Raw genomic sequence first — 20,392 nt, 5'->3', positions numbered from 1 at the left:
GTGGGAACGCGCATCGTTGGTCGTTCACTGCATAAAAATGAACAATATCGTTCATAGATCTCGTACCGTGTTTATGCACCTTAACCTATTCACATACTGTAGTTCAGCCACATTTGGTTTTATACAGCATACTGACAAGTGTAATACACTGATATTCAGCACATTTTTATTTTGCAATAATCATTACTATATAGATTAATTTGGGAAGCAAATACTGGAAAAAATTATAAATATAGTGGACATCTGATTTTAAATGGTAAATGTACTAATGTTGGGAATAATTAAAGTGATGTAAACCATTGTAATCATTGTTCTGCTAACTTGTGATTGAACCTTATTTACAGCACTAGTGGCAGACATTCCAGCTGTCTAGGCTAGGGAACTAGCTTGTCTTCCCAACTGCTGGGACTGTTTGGAGCCACCTCTTACCGTAGTTAATAAGTTGTATGCCACTTGCGCACATAGCAATACGTTGTGGGGCAGGGGGCATTTTAGTGCTTCAGAAGCTCTAGGCACACCTCTGTGGGGCATGGCAATCCTCCTAATGGTTCCCAAATGAAACACACCTCCCAACATTCTAAGGCTGATGTCTAATATTGACATTAAAATGTAGCATTCTAATCACATAGATAATAATGGAGAGATGAGATATTATTGTGCATAAGAAATTATAGCTCTGCTTAAGAATCCTCTTATACATTATTCAGTAACGAATACCTGTGTAACCCATGGCAATCAGCATTGTGCTGTATTAGTCATTCTGAAGATTTTGCCTGACAGCACAAGTAGCAAATAGGGGAGTTATCTCCTCTGATGCACCCTGTGTTACGTATGAGTTCTAGACCCTCATAGATACAGCCGTTTAGTGCCTCAGTACACATTAGATATGGTAGAAACAGATAAGAGTTGGTTATATTTAAGGAGAAGTTCCACACTTTCTATTCTTTACCTTAGCTTCATAAATGCCCCCATTACATGGCACAACTGGCATTATCTAGATAACCCGTCACCATTACTGCTAATGGGCACTTGAAAAGAAAAAGCTTTAAAAAGAAAATAAAAAAAGACTAATGTGGTGTAGTTTGGTAAATAAAAAGTTTAAACACTACATAAATTATCCACAGTTTTATTTTTGGCGTAAAACTTTCTTTTTGTACAAGTATTCAACAAGCCTTGCAGAAATAACAGTCTTGTATTTTGGGCTGTACAGCTTCCACGTGAGCGCCAATTCACCATGGTCCAGCCGCTACTCCACAACATGGGAGGTACTCCAGATCCATTTCTTATGTAACCATAACAATATGCTTCACACGACAAAGCTCGATATATCACACGAAAGTCACTGTGTTTACTAAAAATGAGGCCTTCTCTTGCGTCCACTGAACTTTGTGTCAGCTCGAACTTCCCTGCATTGACAAACCGTGATTAGCACAGCCAATTACATCAATTTATTATTAATTTATTATATTTAAGGTTTTGTTTTTTTTCAAAAAATTTAACAAACAACCAAAACACATAAAATTTGTTGACAAAACATAAAGAAACTTACGGTTTATTGTAATAAACTGCAAGGTATCCGCAAGTTCCGTGCAAGACTGCCCGATGTTTAATGTAGAAGTCATTTAAAAAGGCAAAACCAGGTTGATTTTGCCTTTTAAATGACAGCTACTTTAAAACCTTGGGCAGTCTCACGCTGACGCCTGATGTCTGTAGCCCATAAAAAGCCTAACTGACACTGGTAATCAATATAGAAGTGTATATATAGCCCTAATAAAAGTATTCTGGGTTATTAAATTGAGTCAAATGGCAGCTATATGCATATTTGCATAAGTGTGAAAAAATGACATAAAGCAATTTCTTTTGGAAAAAATACTTGCTGTAGTTAAATTGGGGGTACATTAAAATATATTTGTGTCTATAAAATGCAGTCTTATAAAATGTTAAATACACCTGCTGCAGCCACCTGCAATCCTAAAACACCCGTCCCATCCATACAGCCCCCAAAATACCTGATCCAGTACTTTAAACCCATTTTCCAACACTTTTTACATTTTCACCCCAAACATTACGTCATTATTAAGGGGAATTAAGCTAATTTTATTTTTCTTTGCCCTAATTAGTCATTAGGGGGGTGTCCAAGGGGTTCTGAACCAAGTCCCCAAATTTTTTGCCAAAAATAGAGATTTTGCACATTTTATCACCTGCTTTCACATGATGAAAACTTTTCACCGGTTTCTGCCTATGGAGTTTTTGCACATGCGAACACTCTGGCAATTGGATAGCGCAATACACTGGTATGCGCGAAAAGTTCACAACAGCGAACGCTGTTTGCCAAATGCGCCTTTTCGTACCTAATTGAATACGGCCCTAACTGGGAAAACATCTCAATATCTGTTTATGTCAGGAAAGGTCCTAGATCCAGAAAATGTGTTCTACTGTGATTTATGCTGCAAAGCAAAGATGTAGATTCTGAAACTACAATGTATACTTACTTTCCTTGTCGTCTGCGTCGTTCTTTTTTCTCAAGTATCCAGTCTCTGCTTTTCTTCACAGATTTCCCTCGGGCCGTTTTAAATCGCATCCTGAATGTTATAAAATGGTTATTGCTCTAGACTCATATCAGTGACATTTCCCTAATAGATGTAGGAGGCAGGAAAACATGCCAGCACCTAGTAGCAGGCACGACGTTGGACCTCGTTTTGCTTTTCTGTCTGTCCTGGAGGCTGTAAGAGTACGCAGTCCCTCTCAGCATGTACAGACAGACAGATTTACAGACTATAAATCCTGTGCAAACTCTGCAGACAGTCAGTACATATGTTGTGGACAAAGATTTCATCCTCCTGGCTGCGTTGAACAATTGGCACTATAGAACCTTCTGAGTCTGTTTTAGAACAACTGTCATTATGAATAACCTATAAGAGTTATCAACTGGTGTTGGAGACTCAAGGTTGCAGCTTTATTTTGTACTATTTGCTTTTGGATTTCAGCAAGAGAATGGTTAGTTCTCTTACAAAATGGTCTTCAGTATCAGCCATGGATGATGAGACTAAGGGTACAGCGCCATGTACTGATTGACAATATACAGCAATCCGTCAGTACACACAATCGTTACCTCTGGTTAGTGAATGATGCTTGGTGCAATACTCCCTGCCCAGACGACTCTTCTCCCAGACCCTATAACAGAAGAGGATTCTTACAGGCTGATAATGCCAACATACCCTTCGTTGGCCAGGTTTTAATATATTACAACGTTGTAGTTAAGGTGAAATAATATAAATTCACTTCACTCTGGACGTAATGTAAAGCATACACTACATAAGCTCAAGCTGGGACCTCTGCCTCATGTCTAACTTGTTTCTATTCATTGTATTATGTTTAACTTGTAGGCATTATGTTTAGGAGGTGAAGTATAAACACAACCAACGTCTCAGTAAGCTGGTATTCTCTCATTTACAGTGTAATGTTGTGTTTTTCAGAATGTACTTGATAAATGTGTACTGCCCTGTAATACAGGTAATGACGGCAGGAGGAGGTGTATATCGGCAGGTGTTAAATAATACATTTGCCAAACAAGTTTTTACCCTATAAAGATTCATAGCATCTAAGAATTCTCTCTCTTTAAATGTATTAGTTACCTAAAGCTCAGTACCTTTCATTTACTTAGCTGTTGTGTGATTATTTCTTTGATACTTTACCTCAAATTATTGGAATTCCTGTAAAGTTTAAATGAGTCTAAAGGATTCAACTCCATACTAATTACATACATACTGCCTACTGACACTTACCTTAGGCAGCACCCCAGACGCCCCCACAAACAGACATAGGAAAAATCTGCAAAAATAAAAAAAACGTTAGCGTGCTCATACATACATACACATTAACCGCTTAGCTGTTGTAACTTCATCTCTATAAACCATCGTGACATGGTAGGGACAACTATAAAATATAATTTGTATATTAGGTTACTAGTGAATGCAGAACTCACTTTTTAGCTTTGGTGCTGTTGGGATAATCCACGACCATTCCCCCAGTAAAGCCAGCTCTCATCGCCTGAGAGGTGACCAGTTCCAGCTGTAACGAAGAGCAAGACGGTCAGCAGGAACCTCGCAGAATGCGGCACAGAAACAGGATGATTAAACAGTTACGTGAATGGGACGGTAGAACTATGAGGCTAGTGTATGACTGGACAGACAGATAATAGTATAAAACACTTAAGTATGAGCTAACACAACACTGACCTGCTCTGCATTCTCAGGGTACAATTGAAGAACTGCACGTGATCCCCGGCTCTGCAAGGGTTACAGATTTGCTTTGTTTAAAAAGGACTAAACAGAACCATCCTATAAGACAACAATAACTTTTGTGCAAAGGTAAAACTGGGTACAGATTACAAGAAAATAATAAAGAGTTTCCCACAATCTAAAAATATATAAATAAAATATTTCTTTACAATTGTTGTAACTTGTCTACGAGTTAAGGAGCTGAGAAATACATGCTTACAGCACTGCACTTAGGTCTTACACCCTGATCTTTTTCTAATGCCAGGACAAGGTGCACAAGTTTGTACACAGTATAAAAAAAAAAAAAAAAAAGAGAGCTCTCTACCATACATATCATGTGTGAGTCTTTTCCTGAGCAGGGAGTGACTATACTGTACACGGGCAAACAACCACTGCAGAGGATTCATTGTGTTATGAGAGGATACGGGGGGGAGAAGTTCTGTGGCAACAAGATTTTACATGTATATACTACTGGATTTCTACGGTTAAGAAGCGCCAGTCACGTAAACTAGCTATTTAACTCCGATGAAACATAACATTAAAACCACCTGCCTAATACTGTGTAGGTCCTCCTCCTGCCGCCAAAACAGCTCTGACCCGTCGAGGCATGGGCTCCAAAAGACCTCTGAAGGAGTCCTGTGGTATCTGACTCCAAAACCTTAGCAGCAGATCCTATGTCCTGTGTTGCGAGGTGGTGCCTCCATGGCTCAGACTTGGTTTTCCAGCACATCCCACAGATGCTCGATCAGATTGAGATCTGGGGAATTTGGAGGCCATGTCAACACCGTGAACTCTGTCATGTTCCTCAAACCTTTCCTGGACTATTTTTGCAGTCTGGCAGGGCTCATTATCCTGCTGAAAGAGACAGTGCCATCAGGGAATACCAGTGACATGAAGGAGTGTAATTGGTCTCCAACAGTGTGTAGTTGGGTGGTATGTATCAAATTAACTTTCACATGCCAGGACCCAAGGTTTCTCAGCTGAACATTGCCCAGGGCATCACACTGCCTCCGCTGGCTTGCCTTCTTCCCATAGTGCATCTGGGTTCCATCTCTTCCCCAGGTAAATGTCGCACATGCACCCGGCCCTCCACATGATGCAAAAGATAACGTGATTTATCAGACCAGGCCACCCCTACCATTGCTCCATGTCTGACACTCGCCTGCCCATTTCTAGACGCTTTTTTTGCAATGTGCAGGGGTCAGCATGGGCGCTCTGATCATTCTGTGGCTATGCAGCTCCATACGCAGCAACCTGCAATGCACAGTGCATTCTGACACCTTTCTACCATAGCCAGCATTAACTTTTTAAGGGATCTGTGCTACAACAGCTCTTCTGTAGGATAGGATCAGACTGGCTAGCCTTCACTCCCCTCAAGTATCAATGACCCTTGGGCGTCCATGACCCTCTCGCCGGTTTACTAGTTGTCCTTTCTTGGCCCACTTTCGGTATATATTAACCACTGCATACCGGGAAAACGCCACAAGACCTGCCGTTGTGGAGATGCTCTGACCCAGTCGTCTAACCATCATCACTTGGCCCTTGTCATACAGAATCTTACACTTGCCCAGTTTTCCTTCTTTCAACAAATCAACTTCAAGAACTGAGGGCCCGATTCAGAGATGTATGCTAACCTGATGGTTAGTGACCATCTCCGATGTTTACGCTGTTGCGGTTTGACGGTGTCCCCATTGTGTTCCAACAGCATGACACAAATAATTGAATCCGCCAAGTGTAAATATATTTCAAATATAAAACAAATTAACAGAATTGTGTACACACTAAAATGGGGACTAAATAGATGTCTAACTCACAAACTAGTCTAGTAATTAAATAAGAAACGCAAACCACCACAACAAAACACAAGCACAAACTGTTAGAACTTCCTCATTGTTTAAAGCTGCTAAAGTATAATTGCTAGGTATGGTTAATTGACCTTAAAATATTAGAATTTTCTTTATTTTAAAGGCAAAATATGAATTAGGCAATGACAATAATCTTGGGTCTCTAATCAGTCTGATCTGTAAGTGACCATATAAGTGGGAAAAAAATTAGGTATGTCAGATAGTGCACATACTGTACCATGATTGAACTTTAATTGTTTAGATTATATTTACATTTCCTTTACAGCAGAGTGCCCCATTATATTAGAATATTTTTAGGGTGAGTAGAAAGGCTGTCTCATGAAGTCTGGCGCACAGGGAAAAATACTTCCCCCATTAGTACATGAATTAACCTATATGAAAATCTAACACTTCATCAAGGTTGTAATGGATATAGTAGAAATTCAACTTTACAATGCACCGACACTGCTTAATAAGAGACTGTTCCAAGTTTAAGAAACATAAATTTGTCTATTCTTTGGTAGGTAATTATTATTATATTTTATTATATGATTCTTCTAAGTGTTTTTAGTGCCATACAGGGAACATTTACAATTAACTACAAACAATTCAATATTAAATATGTATAAAAAGACAGTACATAGGAAGAGAAAAAAAATCAAACCATTAAATATTTAGACAACTAAGTGAGTGACAGATGGAAACCATAGCGGTCAGTGACCCAGGGCCCTGGGCACGGCAGACAGAAAAGAACACAGCCTCTGACTAAATGGAGACAGAAGAGAATGAAGGGCCCTGCCCGTGAGACTAGGAGAGTGGGTGTATAACTGGGACAACTGGGAAGAGGCAACTATGGAGGGCAGAGAGTTAATAGTGTGAGGAAAGCTGGCGGGATTCAATAAATAAATGCATTTTCAGGGCATGCTTGAAACAAAACAAACTGGTAGACAGGGGAGCAGTACAGGATAAGTCTTGGACACAGGAGTGGGAGAACACATACAGCACAGAGGCCAGGTAACAGAACATGAGGGCGAGGGTGAGTTTGGATTGAAATTAGCTTGGAGATATAGGAAGGGGAGGTGCGATGAAGCCCTTTAAATGTTAGAATTAGGACCTTAATCTTGTAGGGGAAGGTGAACCGTTGAACAAGAGGAGAGGTTGAATCAGCGTGCTGAGACAGGAAGATGAGACGAGCTAATAGAAGTAAAAGGGGAGGACTTCCGGTGGGCGGGCCGAACGGACTGGCCGCTTTTTTAAGGAGCTCCCCGCTACAGCACCTGTGCCGCGGTAATTACTTACCGTGTGTGCAGCTATCATAACCCCCATCTCCAGAGGAGGTCCCCGGGATACCGCCAGGCAAGTGCTGCTACAGCTCCGGCTCCCTGCGCATTACACCGCTGGAATATAACCATACAAAGCTGTGGTGCCGCCCACGGCCGCCATCTTGGATTGCGGCTGGGCACTCTCTCCGCACATCTCCCCCGGGCTTCCTCCGCTTTCAAGCCCATAGGCTTATTACTGAGCTGCCGGAGACCATCTACACTGTGGCTGGAGCCTGCCCCCATTACCCCTGAGCCTTATACTGCACCATCAGCAGTGACAGAAAAACAAGTGCTGAGTGCTCCTTGGACAACAGGCAGGCATATGCACAGTATACAGTGAGTCCTATATTATATGTGACTTTCTTCATTAATCCCACTGTATGAACCTGTTGGGTGCTGTTGTATGCTTTACTGAGACCCTCATCTCTGGTCATAGTGCATGTGTGACAGCATTTAAGAAGATTCTCTCACCTGATTTAGGATCTGCCTGGCTGAACTGTCTGCACATCCCTGAACTGATTATTTGGCTGCTGTCTCCATCTAGTGGCGAAACTTGAATATTGCAGTTTTACTTATCACTACATTGATTTAAGTCTCACCACTTTTCTACAGTTGTGCTCTATACTACCGACTCTTATCACAATGAATATTGAGAAATTTGTTAAAAAAACACCCAAACCCCCTCGAAATCCGCAGACAACCAAACCAGATCTAAGTCAACAGCCTCAACCTCTGATATCTCTCTATCCCCATCGTCACCAGGAAAGGACGACTCTGTGGACACGCTGCTTGATATCAATAAATATAGTCCCCTGTCTATAGAAAGAGCTAAAGAGATCTCTAATATCATCTCACCTCTTCTAGACATAAAATTGGCCCCACTTACGGAAGCCATTACTGCAGTCTCAGCCCAATTAGCCCAGCACACCAAGAGACTGACCGAAGCTGAGGATCGTATCTCGACTTTAGAGGATAACCTCCATGAAGCCAAAACCCTGCTACACTCTCATGACTCCACAATCGCAGCACTAAACGATAAGGTTGAAGACCTAGAAAATCGGAACAGACTAAATAATTTCCGTCTGATCGGTCTCCCTGAATCGGTAAAACCCAGAGATATCCATGAAGTGGTTTCTATCTGGCTCCCTGAGACTTTGGGAATAACTTCTAACAATACACCCTTAATGGTTGAGAGAACACATCGAGTAGGCCCCGACCGACAGCAGTCACAACAGTGTCCACGCCCAATCATTTTCAAATTATTGAATTATCTCGACAAAATGAAAATTTTGGAGGCATATTGTAAATCTAACAACCTGGTCTATGAAGGATCTAAATTACTTTTATTTCAAGATTTTTCTTTCCAAGTTTCCTCCAGACGAAGAGAATTTTCACCAATTTGTAAAGAGCTTTTTTCAAAGGGCGTTCGCTTCGCCCTGCTCTATCCTGCTAAGTTGCGCATTATACATCATGGTAAACCCTACTATCTGGACTCACCAATTGCTGCACAGAATTTTGTGAACTCCATGGACACCCCTCTTCCTCATACCTCCGTGGATGACAATGACTGATTACTTCAGGAAAATAATAAGTATCGTACTGTTATTTTTTCTACTGATGATCTTTACATATATTCACAATGTATATGTTTACAGTATTGCATATATTCTGGTGTTCTCTCTTTGAGATATTTTGTTTGTATTGTATTGCGGAGGGTTCTTTTGACAGCTCTCAAAACTTTTCCTAGTTTTATTATTTTTCATTTCTTAATCCTTATCTTGTTGAGTTTTATCAGTTATTGAGGTGGTTTTTTTAAACTGCCTATTTGGGTACAGTTAAAATTTTCAAAAATAGATACATAGATTGTATATTTATTACAGATTTATTATTAATACAATTGTCAGGCCTTTTTTGGTTTGGTATAGTGATATGTTATTTTATTATCCACAAATTCTCTGGCTTGCTCACTGGGACAGGCTGGGGAGACTCTCTAGATGTTTTCTCTCTATGGGTTTTCCTGTTGAAGGTATAGGATAATGGCAAGGTTACCGACACAAACAGCTCAATCGACAATAATTAAAAAAGACCTCACACTACTTTCTTGGAATGTTGAGGGGTTAAACACTCCGATCAAACGCAAGAAAGTGTTGCGTCATATCAAAAAATATTGACCCGATATAGTTTTCCTACAGGAAACACATTGGCGCTGTACTGATTCAAACACTTTAAAAGATACATGGTTGAAAGAATATAGAAGCGCCTCATACACAACTAAGACACTCGGGGTACTCATACTATTTAGTAAATCTCTTAACTATAGTATCATGGAGGAAAAGGCAGATCTGGAAGGGAGATATCTTCTATTGAAAGTAATAATTAATAACGAAAAGTTTACCCTAGCAAACATCTATGCACCCACAGGTCCCAATGCAGAATTTTTCTCCAATTTATACACTACTATATTACCCTGGATAGATGGCCCATTGATCTTGGGAGGGGACCTCAATGTGGTGTTGGATCCCTCTCTGGATGTCTCGGGTGGCCCCAGACATGAGAGAGGAAACCAGTCTACTCCGTCTGCCACTGCCTTGTTAATAGATTCTTTGACTTTGATTGACCCATGGAGACATCTTCACCCAGTTTCCAGGGAATATTCTTTCTTTTCGCATCCCCATAAATGCTTCTCTAGATTGGACTATTGGTTAACTTCAAATACTTTACTACATAGAGTAGTGGATGCAAATATTGAAGATATACTAATTTCTGACCACGCACCCATTAAACTACGGTTACAATTAGATGTCCCAAAGCTTTCATCCTATAACTGGCGCTTTCCTGACTATCTGGCCTCCTCAGTAGATTTCCAAAATTATGTACAACAGACATTTCTCAATTTTACCACTGATAATCAGGTACATATTGAAGATATAAATCTTTTTTGGCAGGCATCAAAACCGGTCCTAAGAGGTCATTTGATATCATATGTCGCATCCAAAAAGAAACAATTACTGCAAAGATTTTCCCAGGCCGCTACAGTAGTATCTGCTAAGTACTCGGCCCTTTTGACAAACCCCTCGGAATCCAACAGATTATCCTACAAAGATGCCAAAGCTGTCTATGACACTTTATGTGAGGAACAGGCCCGAATGGATCTCACATACCGTAACAACAAATATTTTAGATGGGGCAACCGCCCTGGTAGATTATTAGCAAATTTAGTAAAATCTAGGTCCGCACCTAAACATATCTCTTCCATTCGAACTGAACTGGGCAGCCTTGGCTCTAAACCAGAACAGATTAGCGAGACTATTTTAGAATATTTTGAGTCTTTTATAGGGAATCTCCGGACCACCCGTCCTTGGGTGAAGAAAGAGCTGGTTTGACAAAAATCACTGATGAAGATAGGGAAACATTAACAGCTCAAGTCACAGATCAAGAAATCACACAGATTATAAAAACTTTACCTACGGGAAAGATACCAGGCCCAGACGGCTCATCTGCAGCCTATTATAAACTCCTTACCCCACAAATTCTTCCTCATCTCTCCAATCTATTTAACTTGCCCCACATGATTTCAATACCGCACTAATTATTTTAATTCCTAAACCAAATAAAGATCCCACACTGGTCTCTTCATATAAACCGATTTCTCTATTAAATCGGGACATAAAAATATTTACTAAATTGTTGGCCATGAGATTACAATCTTTTTTCCAAAAATATGACACCCTGCTTAGACAGGTTTCCTCAAAAATCGCCACTCGGTGCATAATATTAGAACTCTTATTGCAGCCATGATCAAAACCCATCAAGGACGAGAGAAGGGCAATATAATTATTAGTTGCGACGCAGATAAAGCTTATGACAGGGTGTCCTGGGCACATTTGAATAGAATTTTTTCCCATCAGAACTTCGGCTCAGAATTTATCCATATCTTTAATACTATATATCACACACCGAGAGCTTTTCTAACTGTCAATAATATGAATACTCAACCCTTTACACTTTTCCGTGGTACGAGACAGGGCTGCCCACTCTCGCCGTTGCTATTTGATTTGGCAATGGACCCCCTCATCAGATCCTTTTTCAATGAAACTAGATGGAAAGGTATTAAATTAGCACAAATGGAGATTAAATGTTCAGCATTTTCAGATGACCTATTGCTATACTTTGCGGACCCACACTTATCAATACCATATTTGATGAGTATATTTGACTCGTTTGAATTGATATCGGGATTTAAAATCAACTGCACAAAAACTGTAGCTTTGGCTTTTTTTCCGGAGGCTAAATTGGGCTGGGGAGACAGATTTCCTTTTAAATGGGCTATCGATGATTGCATCACATATTTGGGAATTAGGATACCACTACATCCCACTAAACTATATGATACAAATTTCTCTCCCCTGTTATCGCGGACTATATCGGATAGATGGTCACATCTTCCTTTATCTTACCTGGGCAGATGTCATCTGTACAAAATGATTTGTTTTCCTAGATTTCTCTATGTTTTACAAATGCTCCCGATAATACCATCCAAATCAGACCTAGTAATCTTAAACAGAGCTCTGACAAAATTTATATGGGCAGGTAAAGGCCCGAGGGTATCGTTGTTCAAGTTACAGCAAGGACGAGACCTGGGGGGTATTAATCTGCCATGTCTCCGCGCCTATGCTTTGGCGGCGAACTATAGAGTAGCACTTGATTGGATAGGTGGCTCTGATGTTTATACGAAATGACATATAGAACAGGCCTTTATCCCTGATTGTAACCTGATCTCCTTGTTGCACACCCCTCCACTATTTTTCCCAGCTTCAATAAAGGAAAACATCCTAATACAGTCCACATGTATGGCGTGGAGATTGACTAGATCTAACTTGAAGCTATCAAAATCTAACTCATTATTTTTACCACTGTGGGGTAACCCAAACTTTATTCCAAATGTAACCTCATCAATCTTTAAGGTGTGGCACGTGGCAGGACTATGCTATGTATATCAGTTTCTAAACACGGATGATCTTTCACCTATTTCTCGCTCACAGCTACAAGATAAATTCCCTCTTCTTCCAATACCACTATTTCCCTTCTTACAAGCAGTGAGTTATGCTCAAAAAGTATCACAAGGCTGGAAGTTAGATCTACTTTGCTCCCTAGACAGAATTTTATTATTTAAACCTAAAGACCCCCTCTCCACCTCATCCATTTATAAACATTCACTTTCTACTGTAAATTTAGAATCCGGTTCGACGGGATTACTAAAATGGAAAATAGACTTCCCGGACCTTTCTATGAAAAGTATGCTAGAGGCCTATACAAAACTCAATAAAATGTTGTCCTCATCTTCCTACACCGAAATGCACCAGAAAATCCTGCATAGAGCATATTTCACCCCAAAATGAAAATATATTATTGGAAACGCAGAAAATTCTAACTGTTATAAATGTGGTGCTCCAGAGGCAGATATTATGCATTGCTTCTGGCATTGCCCCCAGGTTCAAGTGTTTTGGAAGTTCCTTCAGAACTATGGCCCTCATTCAGAGCCGGACGCTCTGAGCAGAGCGCTCGCTCTGAATGAGGGCCGTCCTCCATAAAAATGGAGCGTCCTCCTGGACGCTCGTATAGCTGTGGGTCACCACCCACAGCTCATACGAGCGTGCAGGATGATGGTCGCGATGGTCTTGACCATCGCGACCATCGCCAGTGCGACCAGAAGCCTGTGGTCGGGGTTTTCGACCACAAGCCCTGGAGTGATTTTGGCTCTATCAGAGCCAAAATCACTCCCACTGACATCACTAGTGATGTCAGTGGTGCCGGCTTCTGACGGTAGGCGTTCCCTTGGGAACGCCTCCGTCTGGGAGGCACGCCCCCGGCACGCCCACCAAAGGGGGCGTGCTGTCAATCAACATCGACAGCACACCCCCTTTGATCAGACACAACGAGCGAAGGAAAGTCCTTCGCTCGTCGCGTCTGGCGCATGCGCACGACGGAGCTCCCTCCGTCGTGCGCATGCGCAGTGCACACCATCGACCCACTTGCGAGCGGACAGCCGCTTGCGATTGGGTCTGAATGAGGCCCTATATTGTTAATTGTTTGAAGATTAGATTTGAATTAACTAAAGAATGGTTATTTTGGGGTATTTATTCCATTAGAGGTAGTGATGGTCTGACCGGGGGCAACCGCGTCTTACTCATTAAACTGGCAGCAGCTGCTAAAAAAGTCATTTTATCACAATGGATCTCGACTGATCCACTTCCCATAAATTTATTCTACACCAAATTTTCCTTTTTATTTTTTATGGATTGGACAGAAGCTTCTTTACATAAAGAAAAACAGATGAAAACCTTTTTTGAAACATGGCTCCCCTATGTTCATACAGTTTCGGAAGTATTAAAAGAAGCATTAAGAAAATGTTTTGGTTTGACGGAATGGTATCAGTGGGAAATCCTGAGTTCAGGAATACCTTTTTGATTGATGCGGTTGGCCCTCTTGATCAAATTTCTTATATGGGATTTATGTATGTGTTTTACATCCCCTTTTCTGCTACATATTTTATTTACATTTGTTTGGATATTTTTTATCAAATATCTGTACCTCACATTGTATTTTGCTCTTTTTTGGCAATCTGTCAATAAAAATTATTTAAAAAAAAAAAAAAAGAAGTAAAAGGGGAGAGTCAAAGACAAGATTGCAGGAGGCTGCAATGGTCCAGGCAGGAGAAGACAAGGGGATGTAAAAGAGATTAGGTAGCATTGTGGATGAGAAAGAGTCAGTCTAGAAATATTGCGGAGGAGGAAGTTGCAGGATTGGGAGATAGCATTTATGTGGGTTGGTGTTAGGGTTGCTAGATCATCCTCTTTAATAAGGGACACATATGAATTAAATGTTCCGTGGCTGATTAACACCAGGTGAAATGGAGATTTGAAGTTAGCCAGCTACAAAATGTGTGTAACTCATATGTGTCCCTTATTAAAGGGATGAGGTGGCAACCCTAGTTGGTGGTGAAGCAGATGGGGGAGGCAAGGATAACCCAACCCCTGCCCCAAACAGCAGACATGAGGGACAGAAACAGTGAGGTGGGAGGGATAAGTGACTGGTCAGGGGAGAAAATAAGGTCAGTCTTTGACTGAGCTTAAGAAAGCGCTGAGATATCCAGGAGGTGATGGAACAGACAGCTGGAGGAGAAGAGGTAGACTTGATTATCATCAGCAGATGATATTGGGAGCCAATGGAGCGGATGAGATCTTCAAGGGAGGAGGTATAAAGAGAGGAAAGAAGAGGACCAAGGACAGAGCCTAGTGATGCCAGAAATAAGGAGAGGGTAAGGTGGAGTAGGAAGCAGAAAGTGAAGGAGCTGTTAGAAAGGTAGGAGGAAAGCCATGAGAGGACACTCATCCTAAATGATTATATACTTACAAGCGCAGAGTAAAGAGTGGAGAAAAAACGGAAGAGGCGTCGAGGTGGGTTGTGGCTCTTCTTATCAGCGTTACAGAGCCATTGCAGAGCAGATATACTGTCAGGAAAACAAAAATAGCCCATCAGACTTTTTCAGTCACCTTCAACATAATTAAAGCATAATTCTCTGATGAACAATGTTTGTCTCTTTACAACACTAGCAAGTGGTGCTGAATTTGTGTACAACGCTCATACCTGATGCAGCCATCAAAGGTACCGGGACGAAAAGGAATACCCTGCCCCATATCTCCAAGGATCAGATCCCCTTCCACCTCACGTTCTAATGCCACATCTTTAGGAATAAAGAAGAGTTAGGTCATAAATGTAAAGGAAGTTGTTACATAGCTATATTCACTGATGAAAAAACAAAAACTCACCCAGCATGGCAGTACTGATATCAATCCCAACCCAGTGATGTCCCTGCTCTGATATGTGGTCTCCACTCAGACCTGACCCGCAGCTAAAGAGATAGGAGGATGAAGAGGACTGCAGGATTTGGAACATATGTAACACAATGTGAAAATGCGATGCAACCTACCCCACATCCAGCAGGAGGCATGGCTGATCCTCAGGCAAGCACAAAAGCTCTACCGCACGCTCCGACATTTGTGTCTGAATCTCCATAATACGGGAGCTACACAGAAGCAACAAAGTATTCATAACATTAACAGAACTAGTTTTTTCCATGCTGAGACATAGCAAAAAGAAAAAGCAGTTACCGGTATCTTACTTGTGAGTGTATTTTCTGGCTTCATTTTCATTGTAAAACTAAAAGAAATGAAAGCAGTAAGGCATTAGTATTACAGAACTGCAAAATATAGATGAATGCATTTCACCAGTTTATGGACCGAACACAAACTGCTGTTGGGTTTTTATGCAGTGTGAACTTATTTATTGAAGTAAAGAAATCCTTACAGTACAGAATAAGTAAATTCAATTTCAATCACTGAAGAGTGCACCTTAGTAAAATCAAACATTTATTAAAAAGAAAAAACGAAGCATAACATTAGACATAAAACAGATACAAAAATTATTGCAATCCACATATAATGAAGCATAAATGTTTCAAAAAACTACCCAGTCACTGGTAATAAAAATTATACTAGTGACTGGGTAGTTTTTTGAAAACATTTATGCTTCATTATATGTGTATTGCAATCATTTTTGTATCCGTTTTATGTCTAATGTTATGCTTCGTTTTATCTTTTTAATGTATGATTTATGATTTTACTAAGCGCATCCTTAAGTGATTGAAATTGAGTTCACTTATTCTGTACTGTTTACTTTAATAGTTGGTTAGAACTATTTTGTGGGTGGCTGCTTTAGGTTTATCTGTATACATAGTGAACAACTTGACATTCTATTGCGCCTAGATTTTCTTTGTTTCAACTGTTACTTTGTAAGAAATCCTTACATACTACCATTTTTAAATCAAAGGCTGCATTTAAACTTAATGGCAGTGGTCTTTCTGGTCCGTAAAGACCACTGGTCCTAATTAATATTTGATCGGCATCTATGACATGCCTATCAGGAAGGATAACAAAACCTGCTGAATGATGATTGTATCTGACCATGTCGAAGCTCATTATTTAGCCAACTACTGTAATCAAGCATTTTTGGAAGTACTGTGCTCTGCATAGCAAGGGCGATTAAACTATATATGTCCGTAAGTATTGGGAGCCATCAGCCTGGTTAGCACAGTGGCTTTAGTGTCTGGTATTACTGCCTCACAGCACAGAGGTCATCAGTTCAATTCCAAGCATAGCACTATCTGTGTGGTGTTTGCATGTCCAAGTGCTCCAGTTAACTCCCCCACTGTTGGGATAATTGGATTCTGAAAAAAATTACTCTACTGTATATTTGTGCATGCACTTGTACATTAGGGAATTTAGACTGTAAGCTTCAATGAGGCAGGGATTGATGAATGACATCTGTATAGCTCTGTGTAAGTTGATGGCACTATATATAATAATAATAAATACAAATGATGGGGGCAGTGCTGTAACAAGGCTCCGCAGCGCTCTGTACCGCCCCTGCCCCCTAAACACCTGATGCTATCACATTGTGCAGGATGGAGGGGTGGGGCGGTGCCGCTAGTATCGGGAGGTGCAGCACTCCAAGCATCTGTACAAACGGCACAGTGCATGCCAGGAGCGTGGCACTGCCACAGCAATACTGACAATCTACCCATGGCAACGTTTTCCATTCTGGTGTCAACATTATGAATGTCGGCACTGTGAACATCGACTTTGTGACTGCATACCAGTATTTCTTCTGTTTTATTTAAGTCGCAGGCAGATTATGTTGCATGGCATTAATTTATTAGAATTTCTCAAAAAGTGGCTCAATTATGGTAACTGGAAAGCAAAGGGATAACTCATGGTCTATTACAGGGCAGCTACACACACACACATGTGCCACATATGATGCCTGGTCACTGCACTAATAGGCTCATGTGTGATTCTCCAGCTCAGGGGATGGTTGCTGCTACATCCTAGCTGGCTCAGGGGCTACACCTCTGCCTCAGGCTAGCACGGCATGTCATTCACTGATAGGAGGCCGGGCGCTCTCACCAGCTCCGGGGGTCCGGTTTGCTCTGGTCGCCTCACACTCCCGGCCATGATCCCCCCCACAGTATCTGCTAGGTAGTGGGTACAGTACAGTACAGTACACGCGTGATTGAGAGAACTTCGAGCGCACAGATTATACGTCACACGCAATGTACGCTTCCTACAAGAGGTCGACAATAAATGTAGAGTCAGTGTCTCCGCTTTAAAAGTCATTTCCTTGCCGCTATTAACCATGTAAACTGAGTAATCCATGACAAAATGGCCGCCGAGTACAGCATTAGGACCCAGACTGAGACAAATAACATAAAATAAAACTAGTGCGCCTAGCATTCTTGTTAATGCGTCTCAAGCCTCGTTTTAGGACTTCTGGTTATGATTGGTTAAAAATGTTGAGTGATGTTCTTTGCCACTAATCACTACGACGGATGCTATGACGCCAGTGTAACAGCCCACTTCGGCATCGCGCAGCGACATTGGCTGGGACAGTACCGGCCCCCGGTCTCTGGTAGACATGGCGGAGGTCAGTCTGAGGTTGTCCCTGGGGAGATCTTGACAGCGCTGTATTAAAGGAGGTGTCCCGGGCGGGCAGAGGAAGGAAGGGCTCCCCGCTACCTCGATCCTGTGTGCTGTCTGGTACGGCCTGCAGCGGGAAAGCAGGCCATGCCCCACACAGCTGCTATATGCTGCTGTTAACAACCCAGATGCAACTGTATTTGGATATCCAGGGAGAGAGTGATGAAGATAAGGCATTGGCAGATGCTCTTCCCCCGATGGGCAAGCTCCAGAGCCTTTTCTGACCAGAATGGGGGTCGGCGCAGCAGCCCAGGCAATGGCGATCCGGGTTTGGTGCACCCTCTGTACAGGAGCCGCACCGCCTACTATGACATCCTGGAGGTGTCGGGGAAAGCCACGCAGGCCCAGATTAAGACCGCCTACTACAAGCAGTCCTTCCGCTTCCACCCGGACCGCAATAGCGGGGACGAGGCCTCCACCAGGCAGTTCGGAATGGTGACCGAGGCGTACCATATATTGGGGAGCGTCAGCTTGAGAAAGAAATACGACCGGGGGACCCTAAGCTTAAATGATGTCCAGACAGCCAAGAAGCCCAACGGAAAAGGTGGCGGCTCAACTTCTAAAGGGGCCACTGGCCGGAGAGAGGCATCCAGCACCTCGACCAGCCCTGTCAAACCCATGTTCGATTTTGATGCCTTCTACCAGGCGCATTATGGGGAGCAGCTGGCGAGAGAGCAGGCCTGGAAGGCAAGACGGGAACATATACAGAAAATCAGGGAGGAGAAGAAAATATCAGAGCGACTGAACCGGATGAATGAATTTTCTGCATTGCTTTTGTTCCTAACTACCACAGTCATTGTGGTGTTCTACAGAAGTTGAGTGGTGGCCTACTGCATAGACACCCCCAGTGCATTGTAGCTTCTTGGAAACCGTTTAAACTAATGACTTCAGGAATCTGTCACTTTAATTTAAGTGACTCTTATACACCTCTTGTTTTATGGCAAACTGTAAAGTGACTACAGAGATAATGTTAATGTCACTTGAATGCTTCATATGACACAGACATAACAATGTACGCATTCTCTGGCCGAAGTACACAGGTGCTGTAACGTTATCTCTCGTGACCGTGAACTGTCTCAGAAATGTCACACTTAGTAAAAATGAAAAGTGAGGAGATGTGTGATATAAGCCAAATGTGTTTTTCACACAATCTTAAATATTGTTTTGTGTCCAGGTGGGAGATACACTAAGCCTTGGAGAGTGATATAAAGTACCAACTGATCAGCTCTTAACTGTCATTTTTTCAAACACAGTCTGTAAACTGACAGGAGCTGATTGGTTGGTACTTTATCTAGCTTTATCACTCTCCAAGGCTAGGTGAATGTTCCTCCAGGCGATCTTTTATAAACCTATTACATGAGCAACTTGAAACGGCATGTCAGAGGGTGCGACACTGTACAAATAAAACTGGTGCCTTTCCCGCATCCTTCATCCTGGAAACAGGACAGCTGCACTTTATTTTAATTGTTTAAATTATAAATATCTAAAAAAAAATGTACAGTACCTTGTGTAAGACTATACACACATAAATACACACATAAAAGTGGTTATGGAAGACTTCTTTGTTGGTATCATTTGCATTTAGTTGTGATGAGCTGTTCATCCAGAATGATTTCATACAGCAGCAATATTGTCCTACACACTCTGAACATCACAATGTTAACAACAGTACATAGATATAATTCCTGTTTTTGCAGCAGCTGCAAATGTGAAAGGGGTTTAATATTTTCAGCCAACAAGGCTACATTCACCCTACATTGTGTATTTCTAGCATTAGACATAAAGTTGGTTGTTATATTAAGTACTGTGCAGAAACGATCATATTAATCACTGACTGTCTCTCTGGAGTGCCATGTTCTCAATGAGAGCTTGTCTCCAGGTGGATGGGTATGGGATGGCGGCAGTCAGAATCCTGACCTGGTTACAATTCAGATGGTTCTAGGTAAGTATCCCTACCTCTAACTCTCCCTAACCTCCCCCCTAGTGCCGAAACCTAACCCCCTTCCCCTAAGCCAGTTACTTACCTTCAGGATGCCGGCACCAGTATTCTGAATGCCGGAATCCCTATTGTCGGGATTCTGAACGTATCCCGTCTCCAGGTGTGCAGTTGTCATTCACATATACAGTGTTCTTAAATTGCACAAATTTAAAACTCAAGTCTGCTGATGTTTAAAATGAGCTGTACTCAGATAAGAGTTCTACACATTCTATGTAAGAGCCAGTCATTTCTTTCTAAAATATATTTTTTTCTATACTGCATGTATGACAGCTGCATCAGTGTGTCCTGTCACTGGCAATCCAGCTTTAAAGAATATTGTATTACTTTACAGTTGGGTAGGGATTCTTGATAA

At 41.6% G+C, this 20,392-nt stretch overlaps 2 protein-coding genes across 2 annotated transcripts; one reads left to right on the top strand and one right to left on the bottom strand.

Moving 5' to 3' along the window:
- Positions 1 to 1,110: 1,110 nt before the first annotated feature.
- Positions 1,111 to 17,652, bottom strand: BUD23 (BUD23 rRNA methyltransferase and ribosome maturation factor). The gene is made up of 12 exons (XM_088455181.1): positions 17,472 to 17,652; positions 15,629 to 15,666; positions 15,437 to 15,532; positions 15,276 to 15,358; positions 15,094 to 15,190; positions 14,860 to 14,956; positions 4,239 to 4,289; positions 3,986 to 4,071; positions 3,786 to 3,831; positions 3,113 to 3,174; positions 2,493 to 2,582; positions 1,111 to 1,406 (listed from the first exon to the last, which is right to left on the bottom strand). Exons 1-12 carry the CDS (start codon positions 17,517 to 17,519, stop codon positions 1,352 to 1,354), a joined length of 849 nt encoding a protein of 282 aa, XP_088311307.1. The 5' UTR covers positions 17,520 to 17,652; the 3' UTR covers positions 1,111 to 1,351.
- Positions 17,653 to 17,890: 238 nt separating this feature from the next.
- On the top strand, positions 17,891 to 19,601 carry DNAJC30 (DnaJ heat shock protein family (Hsp40) member C30). The gene is given in 3 exon segments (XM_088454057.1): positions 17,891 to 18,051; positions 18,053 to 18,165; positions 18,167 to 19,601. Coding segments are annotated over 3 exon segments (879 nt in total). The 5' UTR covers positions 17,891 to 17,979; the 3' UTR covers positions 18,861 to 19,601.
- The last annotated feature ends 791 nt before the right edge of the window (positions 19,602 to 20,392 follow it).

The sequence above is a fragment of the Taudactylus pleione genome, unplaced genomic scaffold, assembly GCF_031769625.1.
Source record: "Taudactylus pleione unplaced genomic scaffold, aTauple2 ptg000040l, whole genome shotgun sequence".
Lineage (NCBI taxonomy): Eukaryota > Metazoa > Chordata > Amphibia > Anura > Myobatrachidae > Taudactylus > Taudactylus pleione.
Note: the sequence above shows the minus strand (reverse complement) of the source record. Positions and strands in the feature narration are given on the sequence as shown.

Bases quoted from the DNA above. Each gene is read 5' to 3' on its own strand.
- BUD23 (XM_088455181.1), bottom strand. From the start codon at position 17,519: ATGGCCGGGAGTGTGAGGCGACCAGAGCAAACCGGACCCCCGGAGCTG. The intron at 14,957-15,093 runs GTATGAGCGTTG...TTTTCCTGACAG, and splicing joins ACCTTTGATGGCTGCATCAG to TATATCTGCTCTGCAATGGC. The intron at 2,583-3,112 runs GTAACGATTGTG...TATAACATTCAG, and splicing joins GCATCATTCACTAACCAGAG to GATGCGATTTAAAACGGCCC.